This window comes from Glandiceps talaboti, chromosome 11 (genome assembly GCF_964340395.1).
Source record: "Glandiceps talaboti chromosome 11, keGlaTala1.1, whole genome shotgun sequence".
In the NCBI taxonomy this organism is placed as follows: Eukaryota; Metazoa; Hemichordata; class Enteropneusta; family Spengelidae; genus Glandiceps; species Glandiceps talaboti.
The window spans coordinates 11,678,900-11,693,627 of NC_135559.1; the positions used below are offsets into that span (position 1 = coordinate 11,678,900).

General features: G+C 35.6%; 1 protein-coding gene across 5 annotated transcripts in view; it reads left to right on the plus strand.

The window, feature by feature from the left end:
- LOC144442254 (disks large homolog 1-like) overlaps positions 1-14,728 on the plus strand; it is a 190,330-nt gene that overhangs the window by 86,420 nt on the left and 89,182 nt on the right. For 4 of the 5 annotated variants that reach the window (XM_078131542.1, XM_078131540.1, XM_078131541.1 and 1 more), the window contains one exon: positions 7,850-8,002. In XM_078131542.1, coding sequence (XP_077987668.1) covers positions 7,850-8,002 — 153 coding nt within the window. Of the gene's footprint in view, positions 1-7,849; positions 8,003-13,471; positions 13,996-14,728 lie in introns of those variants that run through there. The other variant, XM_078131545.1, reaches the window with a different exon arrangement.

A 14,728-nucleotide genomic window follows, 5' to 3' on the forward strand; every position in this document is an offset into this window, starting at 1 on the left:
TCTAGGGTGTCGTAAGACTTCTCAGGTAGGAAACAGTTTTATAAATGCTAAGGAAAGTAATGTTACTGTAATGTTTATCTACTCGGAGTCAACAGATTGATTGGAAGGGATCCCAAATTCTCACTGAGATCTCGATCATCAACATAATGTCAGCCTATTGTAGTACTGCACTCTGTTTATGATCATGATGTCAGTGAAATCTTAGAATTCACTTTCCGAGTAATTTTTGACAGATATTTTGTATGTATAAGTTTAAACCCTGAGGCCATGTACTTTCATTCTTGCCATAATATTGTCTTTTGATAGTGGTATTGAGATTATAGGCTTCCTGATTCCTATGTTGAGTCATGATGGGTGAATGGGTAGAGTGGCTGGCTTGGAATCTGTAGGTTGCCGGTTCGAACCCAATCGCTGCCATTTGTTTCTGAATGGCTAAAGTCCTTGGGCAAGATTTGAATCACGATTGTGTCTCAGTCAACCCAGCTGTATAATTGGTGACCTGGTAGGATAGAGGTTGTAATGTGATGTATTAGTCCTATGCCCTTATAAAGGCTGCAATGGATTGTATGCTCCCCAGGGAGTTGAAGTATAAAGTGCTGTTGTGCCACTATAGATCCGTGCCAGGGGTGATAATTGTAAAGTGCTTAGAACACAGAGTGGGAAAGTGCTATATGTATATAAAAAACATCATTATTATTAATACTTTATACGTTCTAGGAATTTAAAAAACAAACAAACTGTGATTTAATGCTCTCAGAAAATGAAAGTTGCGTAGTACTGTTCAGGTGTATGATGTAGTAAATTGCAGCATTGCACAACTAACGAATTTTCCATTGTTTGCAAGTCCAATGAAGGTGTATTTTATAGTTACATGTAAGACAAAGTATTTTGACAAAGGAAAAAGTTATGAAAAGTCCTGGAAAATTATTTTAGTTAGCATAAACGCTGCTGGAAAATGATCTTAGTTACCACAGAAACTGCTGAAAAATGATCTCGGATATATTGAAACTCCTGGAAGGTGATGTGAGTTCAACTTGAAAATTCCCAGAAAATGACTTGCAATATCCATAAACTCAAAGAAATTATAACTGACTTAAAAGTGCATAAGTTTTGTATTTCAGATAAGACATTAAAATTCCTGTCAAGTTGTTGGAAAACATATGTACTGTTTGTCATGTCAGAGGCAAATAAAGATTAAGTTGTCTGGATTTGTTAATTACTGATTCCAAGACTAGAACTAATTACGTTAATGTAGAAATATATGATGAAGAGATGAGCTGAAAATCTCCAGAGAGAAATACTTTTGATGGTATAAGTTGGTTGACTTAAATAATACATGCATATAACAAAGTGTACAATGAATGATAGAACATGTCAATAGGCTATTTCAGACTGCAGACAGGAAATTATGAGTACAGCGCCCTCGCTCAAACTGGGGGTATCATCACATCATAGTACTGTTTCTTAAGAGGAGCTGTGGTATTGTTGGTATTCTATAGAAGTGTAAATCAGGGATGTTTTTTGTGTTGTTTGGACATTGAGGAAAGCAGCAGTGCTATGATTAACCGAGTAACCTATACCCCCAAGGTACACACAGACAGGAAGTAGAGCACCACCATGGCAAATTTCGAAAAGGCCTATTTAAGGATGCAACTTCTGTCACACGGTCACGTATTCTGAAAGTTGACCATTTTCCAAAACTTAAGATGACCAATATGTCTTCCCAAAATTGACGTCAAAACAAACTTTGTAAGTAACTTCAACAAAGGAAGTGATAATATGTGTATAAGCTTACTTGTTACATGTCTATGCCTGTGTAGATGAAACAGGTTCAGTAATAATGCTGGTAGCTGGTATTGTAAGTTACTTGAAATTTGTACACCATATGATTCCTTCCTTTGGCTGGATTTAGACGAAGTTTTGTGCTCATGTAAAACACAGATAATGTTTACTGTTAGAAAAGCAGGTCTCTAATGCTAAAGCTCAGATCGAAGACAAAGTGATGAAGTCACTGTATAATTATGACATTACAACTGTTGTTAGATGATGGCAACATCATTACAACTAATGTAATGTGACAAACACTGGAAGTGAAGTATCTGAAATGACAGTATGTTAGTGTCAAGTAATGCATGTATTGGTGATAAGCTTTGTTTACCTATAAAAAATAGTTTTATTTCACATGAAATACCCAACAACTGTTTATTAGATGACAAGAGTTCCAAATTGAAGTGGTTATTGGGTGCAGGATGATGGGTAAGAGGGTCGTAATACTCTATATTGGAGATGTGAAGATTTCAGGACAGCCGTTAACGAACTCAGATTTGAGTAAAGTAGTGTTGGGAGACAAACATACAGTTTGTAATGTATCCCTCAGGACTTAATAACTACTTTACTAAACATACCCAAAGAGTTGATGAGAGTTGCTAGACTTTCTCTTGACAAATAAATGAATATTACTAAACTATGGGAGTTCACTTGGGGACATGAAATCTTGTAATGATAGTCTGACTAGACAATATACATCACTAGACTGGCAATTTAGAAGAGGATGTCGACGTTACTGTCACCTACGAACTGTGATACTGTATTGTTGGGTTTTCCTAGATGTCTAGTTTCTAGTCCATATTGAGTACCGATAGCTGAGAAGTTTTTGCCAACCATACTTATTTCGCCGAGGTAGCATTAGGACAAAGAGGGAGAGTAATCTACTGTGCTGAAGAAAGAGTGACAAGATTCGATATAATATTAATAATAAACAAATAATCATCCGTAAAATATTACAGATAATACAGGAAACTTGAGAAAGTTGGAAAATACATGAAAATAATTTACAAACAGAATATGTGATGTATTTCAAAGGGGTACAAACTGAGATTATACATATTTGGGCATAGTTTTTGCTGCATATTTAAAAGGTACTTGCAGTATTGTACTTACTGAAGCACACTTAACCATAACTTGCAATTAACTGAAAGACGAAACCTGGTATTCAATATGACCCAGAAACAATCAGATGACATAATTTACAGTTGTAACATACTATGAAAAAATGTTCAGGAAATCCTTACTACAATGATTGCAATCAGGTGTTCTAACAATGCCAGAGTTGACAATCATAATGTTAGAGAAGACATACATCAATATTATCAATATACTGGAATGTGGTTTTGTTTTTAAGTTTTTTCACTTGGGTAGTATGCTTACAAAGTCAGCTTTGTGCCATTTTAAGGGAAGAAGACTTGTCGACTCAGTACGTGTTTTGAGATTGATAGACGTCTGAAAGTCTATGGCATCTTAAGGGTTAAGGGATGAAGACTCGGTACGTGTTTTGAGACTGATAAACGTCTGAAAGTCTAACTGCTGTCGTTGTGTCCATACAATCTAACAGATAGGAGTGGATGTGAAATCCCAGCTAACAAGCAATCATTACTCTGTGCTACCACAGCCTAGAGGCATGTCATTTATTAGATGACAACTCAAAATGTCAACGTTTCATGACCACATACCAATGAAGTGGGTTATTTTCAGCTGAGCTGATGATACTCAGAACAGGATGTAGACTAGTCAGTGGAGAAAGCTGGTTTTGATGATTGTTGAGGCGATCATGTTTTCTGTTTCATTATTTTTATATTTTATAAAATTGGTCAGTCAGTCTGTCTAGTACCGTATATCCATGTTGCATGTCTTTAGTTGCGCGTGTATATTGGTAAAGATGAACACACACAAACTTGGATGCCATGGACACAAAATATTAAAAGTTACATCTCCACATATCAATGTCATGTTATGAAATCTGCAGATGAAACTTCATCTGTGTTGTTCCAAACACAAACTTGAAAATTGTCACCTGAAGTTTGTACTTCAGTCTTTGTCACCAGATTGACCCATTATTCAGAATAGGCCACACCAAAGATACCCTTTAAAGGCTCAAGATCAACTTGATGTTTCACTGAAATTTCAAGTAATTGTAGGTGATGTAAAATCATGAAATGACTCTCCAGAACACATAGTTTATAAAAATGCAATGATCTGGAATATCATGCATGATATGTGTTATACTTGAATATCACAAAAATAAATCCACTTTGATCAAATATCCTGGAGGTTTCTGAAAATATGGGCCATTAAATTAATTTCTATAATTTGATAAAACTCAATAAGTAAGTTTCCTTTGGTTATAAAATAGTGATAGTGTGGAGTTTGGTTGTAATATTTCATGGGTTTACACATCCTCCTGTTGACAATCGTTTTTGGCTGAATTCGAAACTTCAATGGATTTATATATAACAAACTTGTTAACTTGATTGAAGAACAATCTGTGCTTGGTAGCGAAATATTGTAAACATGGAAATTTATTTTCGCTAATTTCGCTAGAAGACAAAAACGCAAAAAATAAGTGACTAAAATGCCTTTCTTGTACATGAACAAAATGTACCAGTCTGGTAATTAGTAAAAATTAGTCTTTGAGAACTAGCTGAAGACTGTAAAATCGTGCAAAATTTTGTAGTAGTGAAAATATCAAGGTTAATACAGTAACACTTTTTAGGGTTTACCAGGTCCGAACACTGTATGATAATGAAGGACTTTTCTCACTAAGTAGACTTAAATGGTAAAGCTGGAATGTCACAAAGATAAAACTAGAATCATCGAATTCTGGACTAAAAGTCCTTTAATGTGTTTATAAAGCATAACTTGAACTTCATCCATCCTTGAAATACAGACAACTTAACCTAATTAATGTATAATACATGTATGTACAAAATGTATATTAAAAATCCAGTTCCCTGACTAGGAAGCTAAGTAAGTGAAGTCCTGCATCAATTATAGCGGAAGATTTATGGTTTAAGGTCCGCCCCGTGCTCTTTGCCGCGCCGTGCTTCCATTTAGCCAGTGCATTTAGTAGCATCTTAATTTCTTCCAACTCATTAGATTTGTTATGGACAAGATGTGTCCTCATAGTGCGATTTCTCTTCATCATGGAATGCCGATGTGCTGTGCTATGCTGTGGTTTGCAGGTACTCTTTTCAACTTTTCTGCCATCTCTGTGTTCGTATAGATGTACTCCATGTTTCTATAATCCATTTGTAGCAATACAAGATGTGGAATTTTTGGTTTTTGGTTTCATTTTGGAATCGCCAGAAAGTGGTCTGTTAATGGCTGTACTGGAGTAATTACACAGTCAAATGAGTCTCCAAAGGAATACCTGTTGTGATTGGTTGATTATCTGGTGTATGTCACGTAATGAGGTTAAGCTGCCAATCAGCAGTGGTGTTTCATGGCAAGTTTGTGACAATTTTAGATGATCTATTTATTGAAGTCAGCAAAATGACAACAGATCTGCTTACATACACAGTATAGATATAACATTGAACTTGTGTGCGCTGTCATATTTCAAATTGTACCCATTCAGTACTGAAAAATTTGCCGCCAAAATTATTTGAACAAAATTCTTGTTTTTATGTAAGTTTTTGGCATATATCAACTTCATTTTAGACTGGAATTAAAGAAATGTTACTTCGTAATGAAGTAATATTATTGTAATTATGAAAATATTCATATAAATTGGGTCCCAAAATTATTTAAAACTCGTCTCCAGTCATGAAAGGGTTAAGATATAAGAATTCTACATCTAGAGAGACATGTCTTGTATCTGTTATTGTGATACTTATTACGACATTTTATCAAAGTAATTTGTCTCTGTGGTGTAACTACAGGTAAGGTATAAAATACAGGCTGCCAGTATGTCATTGTGTGAATATCAACCCCCTCCCCCACATTTAACCAAAGTTTTGATTGGCAACTACAAAAACTTGAGTCAGGAACTTGTTTCGTTTTTTACAAACTTGTCATCCCGTGCTAAGGCACTGACATTGACAAGTGCACATGTATGTAAGTGGTAAGAGATATTATACCATGCACAATCCAAGTTGAAGAAAAAATATGGAATATATAGTCTGGTCATTCTACGTCACGGCAACACGCATCTATGTCAAGACAATGCATCACTCCTTCTGCTGTGTTCGAAATATGAGTCAAAACGTTCAAAATTGCCAGTACTTTCCCTGATTTTTCTTTGATATTACTGGCACTGGTATAATTATGTTATTCTCCAATATTTGTCTTCATTCAGCCGAAAAATACTCGTGACCTAAGGGTTGTCACTACGAGTCACTAGACAATTAGTGACAAAGGAATCTAAGTTCACTCGCATTTTCGTTGGCTGAACAAAGAAAAATATTGGGGAATAACATGTAATTATTGCAAAGAGTTTCTAGTATTGGGAATTCTTTTAGCTACTAATGAATATGAGGTAAGTGAAATTATGTCTAGTACAGGATGAAAGACTGTGACTTGTTTGGGACTGTTTTTAATGTTGTTAAAAGTTGCACCTACATCTACATGTATCTTTAAGTCCAGCTGAGTAGGTAAGTATGAATACTAATAGACTTCACTGTATTCAGGTGGACGTCATCACCCCATTAACTTACTGTGCTGTTTCTATTTCAGGATATCTCTGAAGATACCAAGTGTATGTGTGTGTGTGTGTTGTTGCATTCATATATGTTGAAATATGTTTGTAAAGATACCGCCCGCCGTATGTGTGTGTTGTTGCATCCATATGTTAAATCTGAACTAGCTGCATCTGGAATATTTTTTTTTTTTTTTTAAACTATTTTATTAAATATAATGATTGAGTCATAATAGCGTACACCCTGAATAGTATTCAATCACCTGTGGATACAGATATTTGTGTTTAGCAGTACACATATTATTATGGTATAATATATCCAAGCAAAATTTTTGGGAGGTTCTGCTCTCACTGATGCCATGATTGCAACTTATTGCTACATGTATTCTACAATTTCTAAGTATTGGTATTTTAATAATTTTCCATGGATATTTTGTGGTTGTCTGATCGAAATATAAAAACCCATGTTCCAGTTTAAAGAGTATGTTCAAAATTTTACAATTGTAACTACATGTATATAGATACTTTGACATGATATAATATTACAAAGCATTGCATTTCACTGCCTTTAATTGTCTGACTGCTGTCTTGGATAGCGACCATAAAAACCACAGTAAATTAATTTTCTTTACCATTTTAAGTTATCTCCTGAAAAATGCGGAATTTTAAAAACAGCTACTGTTATATATAACTCGTGCTTGGCTAACAAACTCTTCCGTTCTTAGCCTTCAACTGGAAATAAATTGAATATATATATATATATATATACTTAATCAAAAGAATAAGGATGTTATAAGTCGTTACTCAGAGTTTCACACTTCCTCAGCAATCATCAGATGACGATAAATTGAGATTGTCAAGGTCGATATCTACACATAAATGTTTATGTACATTGCACATATTATAACAAGATGGTCAGACTAAACTATTCCTTATTAGGATTTACTTCTATAGTTGGCGAGGAAATATATTTATTTTCATGGTGCGCATTTGGAGACTAATTCAAATTTTTTGTTCAGTAGCATGCTGTTTTAGCATTGATTATACAGACACAGGCAAAGACACACACAGACACATATACACACAGAGAGACACACACACAGACAGACACACAGACACACACACATACATACATACACACACACACACAGACAGACACACACATATATATGTATGGGGTTTTTTTTCTAAGAGTTGTTATATCTTCTTGATTATCTAGCCACTGCTTAGAATAAAAATTCGATAGACTTCAAGATACTGGTGTAGTAGACATGTCAGTGATTCTTAATGCGTTTAGCAGGTTGCATCTTTGAATTTGAAAGTTATTTTTGAGTTGTGTAGTCTGACTTACTGGTTATATCTTTGATTTATTTGTAGTATCGATACCAAGATGAAGAGTTACCACCACCACCTACAGAATTAAACCAAGACTCCACTCCGAGATTGGTACCAGTTCTTGGAAGCAGCTTTGACAGGAATATTGAAAGTGTACAGTCCTATGTACAACAGACTAGAGTATCACCACCTAGAGTGAGTAGAGAATAGATTGTTGTTGTTGATGTTGTTGTTGTTGTTGTTGTTGTTGATGATGTTGTTGCTATTGATGATGTCATTGTTGTTAATAATGTTAGTATGTGAAGTACATACGTATAATAGTGAGTACAGAATAGTTGTTGTTGTTGTTGTTGTTGAGTGCTGTCATATACATACAACAGAGAATCTTCTCCAAGAATGAAGACTGTGTACCCTGAAGAATGACGACTGCATTCCAATAGTGAAAGTTATTGTTGTTGCTGAAATAGTTTCTATGAAAATATTTGATGACGTGTTTGTATCGTAACAAACTTTAAAAAAAGTCTGTTATGTGTATGTATGTGTATGTGTATGTGTATGTGTATGTGTATGTGTATGTGTATGTGTATGTGTATGTATGTGTATGTATATGTATATGTGTGTATGTGTATGTGTATGTGTATGTATATGTATGTGTGTATGTGTATGTGTATGTGTATGTGTGTATGTATGTGTGCATGTATGTGTATGTGTATGTATGTATGTATGTATGTATGTATGTATGTATGTATGTATGTATGTATGTATGTGTGCATGTATGTGTATGTGTATGTGTGTGTGGGTGAATGCATGTATGTGTATGTGTATGTGTATGTGTATGTGTATGTGTATGTGTATGTGTAGAAATGTTCAAATAGAAGTAGAGTTTTGTGGCAAATGATACTGTAAACCTGGAAATTTTCACTAAAAACTTATTTTCGCTTGTTTCGTGGAAAACAAAAACATGAAATTAAATAGTGACCAAAATACCTTCTTATACATGAACACAATGTACCAGTCTGGTCATTCGACGACGACGGCGACGGTGACGACGACGACGACGACGACGGCGATGATGGCGAGGAGGGGAATGAAGATGATCATGGTGGTGAGGGAGATTGTTTGGATTTGCATACAAATGGAATTGATGCACAATAATGGTGTGAGGTATTGTACAGCCTAGTTTGATAGTTTCCTGGAAAGAAAATGTTCAAGTCTGAATTCGTATAACTTAGGTACAAACTGCTATGCTGTGGAAACTACTAAAATGTCGAAAATGTTCAAGTCTGAATTCGTATAACTTAGGTACAAACTGCTATGCTGTGGAAACTACTAAAATGTCGAAAATGTTCAAGTCTGAATTCGTATAACTTTGGTTCAAACTGCTATGCTGTGGAAACTACTAAAATGTTGAAAATGTTCAAATCTGAATTTGTATAACTTAGGTACAAACAGTCAACTGCTATGCAGTGGAAACTACTAAAATGTTGAAAATGTTCAAATCTGAATTTGTATAACTTAGGTACAAACTGCTATGCTGTGGAAACTACTAAAATGTCGAAAATGTTCAAGTCTGAATTCGTATAACTTCGGTACAAACTGCTATGGTGTGGATACTACTAAAATGTCGAAAATGTTCAAGTCTGAATTCGTATAACTTAGGTACGAACTGCTATGCAGTGGAAACTACTAAAATGTCGAAAATGTTCAAGTCTGAATTCGTTTAACTTAGGTACAAACTGCTATGCAGTGGAAACTCCTAAAATGTCAAAAATGTTCAAGTCTGAATTCATATAACTTAGGTACAAACTGCTATGCAGTGGAAACTACTAAAATGTCTTGAAATGTATTGGTTCACTTGCTGAGCTTTCTCTACAAACAGTTGACCTATTTCAACACCTTTAATGAGAAAGTACTTTGACCAGCAGTGGTCAATCTGTGTCTGATCACCTGTAGCTGTAGGCAAACCATTTGTAATTTAAATCATCAATTTATCAGCTGTAGGTCTGTCTTCAGTTAGACCAATTAGACATCTTGTTTTTAGTGAGGTTAAACTAGACTTATTGGAGTAGTACAGATGAAGGTAGACAGAGTTGTAACCACTTCAGGCTGACTAACTAAGACTGGCCAGCGAGGGCGCTGTACACCTTGCTCATTCCTTTGAGATTCCACATTTCCAACATAACATAGGTGATAAATTATGATCTAAATTATAAAGACATGAAGTACAAATATGTAGTAATGCGAGCTTCAGTAGTTAGTGTATGGCATCAGCTCACAACTTTTTCCATGATTTGGAATTCGCATAATTCGACAGAGAGAAATGGGAGTGCTTGAGATATTGCCAAGAGATGTCTGCCATGTCTTCACCTTTTCATCATGTTATGTCTCTTTCACTCAATGTTATGGCAACACTGCCATTCCGTAAAGCTTTTAAATAGATACCGATATAGACTAACAATACATGTAAAGCCCTTGAGTCAAGCACAGATCAGTAACTTTCCACAGCTGGGTATTTGTTGACCACTATGTTCACCTTGAAGGAAAGATTCATCTATTATCTTGCTGGCTTTGCTTGGATTAACAATGTTGTCGATAACAAAGGCCAGCCAAGCATGTCCTGAAGGGATGCGATAAGCTTCAGCAAAATGAGAGTAGACTGCCCTCAACGTCTGAAAATGGCAATGTTTTTGGCTCTGTGTCAAAATAAGTGGAAATTGGTTTGAGAATGCTTATAATGCTATGAGGTCAAGGCAGGGCTATGTTTTTATAAGGAGACAAATAGGCATACTTCATAACTTGATAGTTTCAGAAAATCCGGAACTATTTTTTCCTTGTAATCATGATATGACATCTGTCTTTTATATAGATGTATACCAACAGGTTTCACTATTAATCAAAAAATATCCATGGCTTGTATAAAATTAACTAGTAAAGTAAACTGAATATTTCTATTGTAGGTGAATTATGTAGAATGTGAAAGTAGGGTAGTAATACAACCATTTACCTGACCACCTCTCCTAACCCAATAGTATGGCTCATTGGCATTGTTTTCTTTGGTTTGGGCTGTACCATTGTGCAGAAATAGGGTCAGCTTACCCTCTCATTGACTAGAAAAAACAGGTGAAACAACAGGTGTGTGTTGTGTCAATAAAGAGAACATTGTTTTGTATTTTGGCAAACTAAGGATCAAATAACCCCCTGAGGAGATTGGCCGTAAGGAAAGGAATTCCTCAGTTACAAAAGGAAAAAAAATGGACCTAAAGAAGAGAGATCTTTCGCTAAGGACTGTGTTCTAGTTAACTCTTTTTAATGGCTTTGTTGCCTTAAATGTAGGCATTCATGCAACACTCTAATGTCAATCAGAAAATAAAATGTATTGTTTTTTCTATTGAGGCTTACTGCTAATTGGAGAATTGACAAATTGTGTATGGAATTTGGAGTGATTGCTTTTAGTTAAGGAATTTTGTGTCGTCAATGTGGATCAAGAAATCTTTCAAATGGAAAATTTTATTGTGTGGAATGAATTGTTTGAGATCAAAATATATGTTTGGTTTTTTATATTTGAGTGTGTATTCATAGAGAGACAATTTATATTTGAATTTTTAAAGGGGACTTCCATTCTATGAAATAGAGACATTATCATCAGCTATGCGTTCTGAAGAGTAATTTCATCATTTTACATCGCCTGTAATTACTTGCGATTTCAGTGAAACATGGGGAAGTACTCAAGTTTTTTTTTTTCCAGTTTAATACCATATTCTTGTCGACTTTAGCACATGTTGGAGGAGTTACAAGGAGGGAAGTGAAAAGTCGTTATAAGTAACATGTGTTGACCATGTTTATAGGCAGGCAGTCTAGTTTAGATTCAAGACACACACATTGTGTATTGATCAAGTTACTCACTGTCAGTCACTAGTCGGCATTAAATGTAACAGGAGAGTGATTTGCGCAAACAAGAAATAAACATTGGTCAAATTTTGTTAAAAATAAAATTCCTGTTTATTTGAAGTATTTCAACAGGCCGGCTAACTTCAGTGTAAAAGGGTCTTACAATTACTATTTTCAATGTTGAATGTGCGTACCAGATGTTTCCTGTCAATTTTTTGAATTTATTTTGCCACCAGAATCTGTTTCCAAGGCTACTGTTCTTTTAGCACAAAATATCAATAATTAAAATGATTTACCAATAATACCATACAGAATATATAACACTGGTGCAACAACTTAGAGAAAAAAAAAAGATATGAAAAATAACATGGGACTGTTGTAAGTCAGCGAGTCTTGTTCTGAATTTCAAACTAGTTAATATCTGTTGTCTAAGGTGTCTCATTACTTCCAAGGTTCTATTCTATCACTACTGTATCCTGACACTAGAGGGGGCTCTTTACAGGAAAGGTCCTTCTAAATACAGTTAACTTGTTTGTCAGTTTCATAACCAAGAAAGGTCGTTTGAGTTTAAATGACTTTTCCATCACTACATTATCCTGACACTAGAGGGGGTAGTTTACAGGAAAGGTCCATCTAAAGTTCAACAAGTTATGTTGTTTATCAGTTTCATAACCAAGAAAGGTCACCTGAGTAAGACTTCTCCTTCATTCCTTTATCCTGACACTAGAGGAGGTAGTTTACAGGAAAAGTCCTTCTAAATACAGTTACCTAGTTTATTAGTTTCATAATCAAAAAAGGTCACTTGAGTTTAAAAGACTTGTCCATCATTACTTTATTCTGACACTAGAGGGGGTAGTTTACAGGAAAGGTCCATCTAAAGTTCAACGAGTTAGGTTGTTTATCACTTTCATAACCATGAAAGTTCAGTTGAGTTCAGATGTCTGACCTTAGACTATAAACACTCAGATCATTAATACTTCACATTTGCACTTTTACTTCTAAGCTGGCGTCTTCCTTTTTTTTAGCAGTTCATTGATCTCTCCAGGTAAGACTTACAGTTTGATAAACAACTGAGAGTTCACATCACCATCTGTTTTTTTAGACATGGAATAAAACAAAACACGTTTTACAGAACTGCTACGGTTTCTAGGGATAAAAAAAGTCATCAAGTACCTGAGCACATATATTTGAACGGAAATTGGAGATTTCACCAAAAGGTGAACGGAATTTGGCAATTTTTAATTGACTTTGTAGAGTTCAGCTAGGGGTGAACTGTCGTTTTCAATCCATGCAGAGATATCAGTGGTTTGAATTTCACTGAAACCGTGGGCATAGTAAAGTAGCATGGTCCATGTAGAGATGATGTCAGGGGTGTTATTTAGAGATCGTTTAAATATCAATGGCAGTGACATTGAACTTGGTAACCTGTCTAATTGATAGTGTCCAGTGATTACATGTGGAATTGTTTAGAAAGTCAACAGGGTAATTGGTCAATGAGTGTAATTGGGTTGTTTGGTAACTTTATCCAGTCTGTAGCGAACAAAGACTGACAGTGTAACACCATAGGGACTGTGAACTCATTTGACCTTCCTCTCTCTCTCTCTCCTGACGCCCTGTGGCACTGACAACTTTGAAGTTGATCTCTCCTGTTAAGAGTCTGTGGTGGTACTGGTAGCACACAGTGTGTGTGTGTGTGTGTGTCAATCACCGGAAGTTTGGTGACCAAAGTGAGACTGTCAGAGGCAGACGTTCTAGGGCAAAGGTCGCAGGGTCGTATGCAGTGAACTTTGAAATTTCTGCCGTGATATATTAGTACTATTAGGCAGCTAGTTTAGCTCCAAGGCAAAGTGAAAAAACCTGGTGTAAAGAGTTGTTCGGTTTGGAAGCTGTGTGAATATATCTCGGTTTTTGTGCTGTGGGACGACTATAAAACCTTGGTGATTTACAGAAGGTGTGTTGTGTGTGCAGCAGTCTAAAGTTGTAACATTGGATAACTGTAACCACTCCTAAAACTACTGTGTACACATTGGATTTTTTTTATCACCCATATTTATCAATCCACTGGGTCACCTGCCACTATCAGCAAATCCATCTTTGTCACAGGACTGACCTCCTCCAACCAAGGTATTTGCTTTAATTGCCGCCCTGTCAAGTGGGTTCAGCAACTGAAATATGCAGATGTGGTGAGATCTGATAAAAAAGTCACCTACAATACTAGTACCACCATGTCACAGTTTTTCAGCTGTTTCAGGTCGACAAAAAAACCTCCCAAGAAGTTCAAAGAGGGTACAGAGCCCGAGGTAGGTGTGCAGTGGATCTCATGTTTTGCTTGTATTCAGCCGCCATTGTGAAGTGTTTGGACTTTACTCCATTGTTTAGTAGAACAGTGTACCATGCCCTACCATTCAATATAGAGGTAGAAAACAACAAGTTGGTGACTGACAAAGCAGTTTCGGGGCCACTTCATGAAAGGAGAAAGTCCTCTATCCTTTTGTTATCTCTCAATGGTTGTTGTCTAATCTCTTCTTTTTTTGAGGGATCTGAACTATGTTCAGGGGTTTTGGAATAAAGCTGTGTAGAATAGAACTATGGCGGACAGACAGTCTCTTGAGAGGGTGTGACTGAACGGTTTAGTTCCCACTGTGCAGCCTTGTAACCATAGACATACCACACGTTTTACGTTACAAATATTTGCCTACATATTACTACCTGCTTCAAAAGACACTCAAACAAAAACTTAATGTAACATTTGGAAGTCGTTCTGTTTGCACAGGTTGTCTAGATTCAATGTTAGTGAGAAAGTTACATATTGTGAAATGTACTAACTTGGGACAGTGTGTATGATGTATGTGTTTGTACATGTATAAAAATGACATAGTATTTTAATTATGCGAGTCCAAAGGTTTCACGTTCGTATTTATGTTTCTAATATAGTCTTTATTGTTGATAACTTATAAAGTTAATAACTGGTTGTGAGACATAATATTACTGGTAGGGAATGCTAAATAAAACAGAAGTGGTAGAGAATTAAAT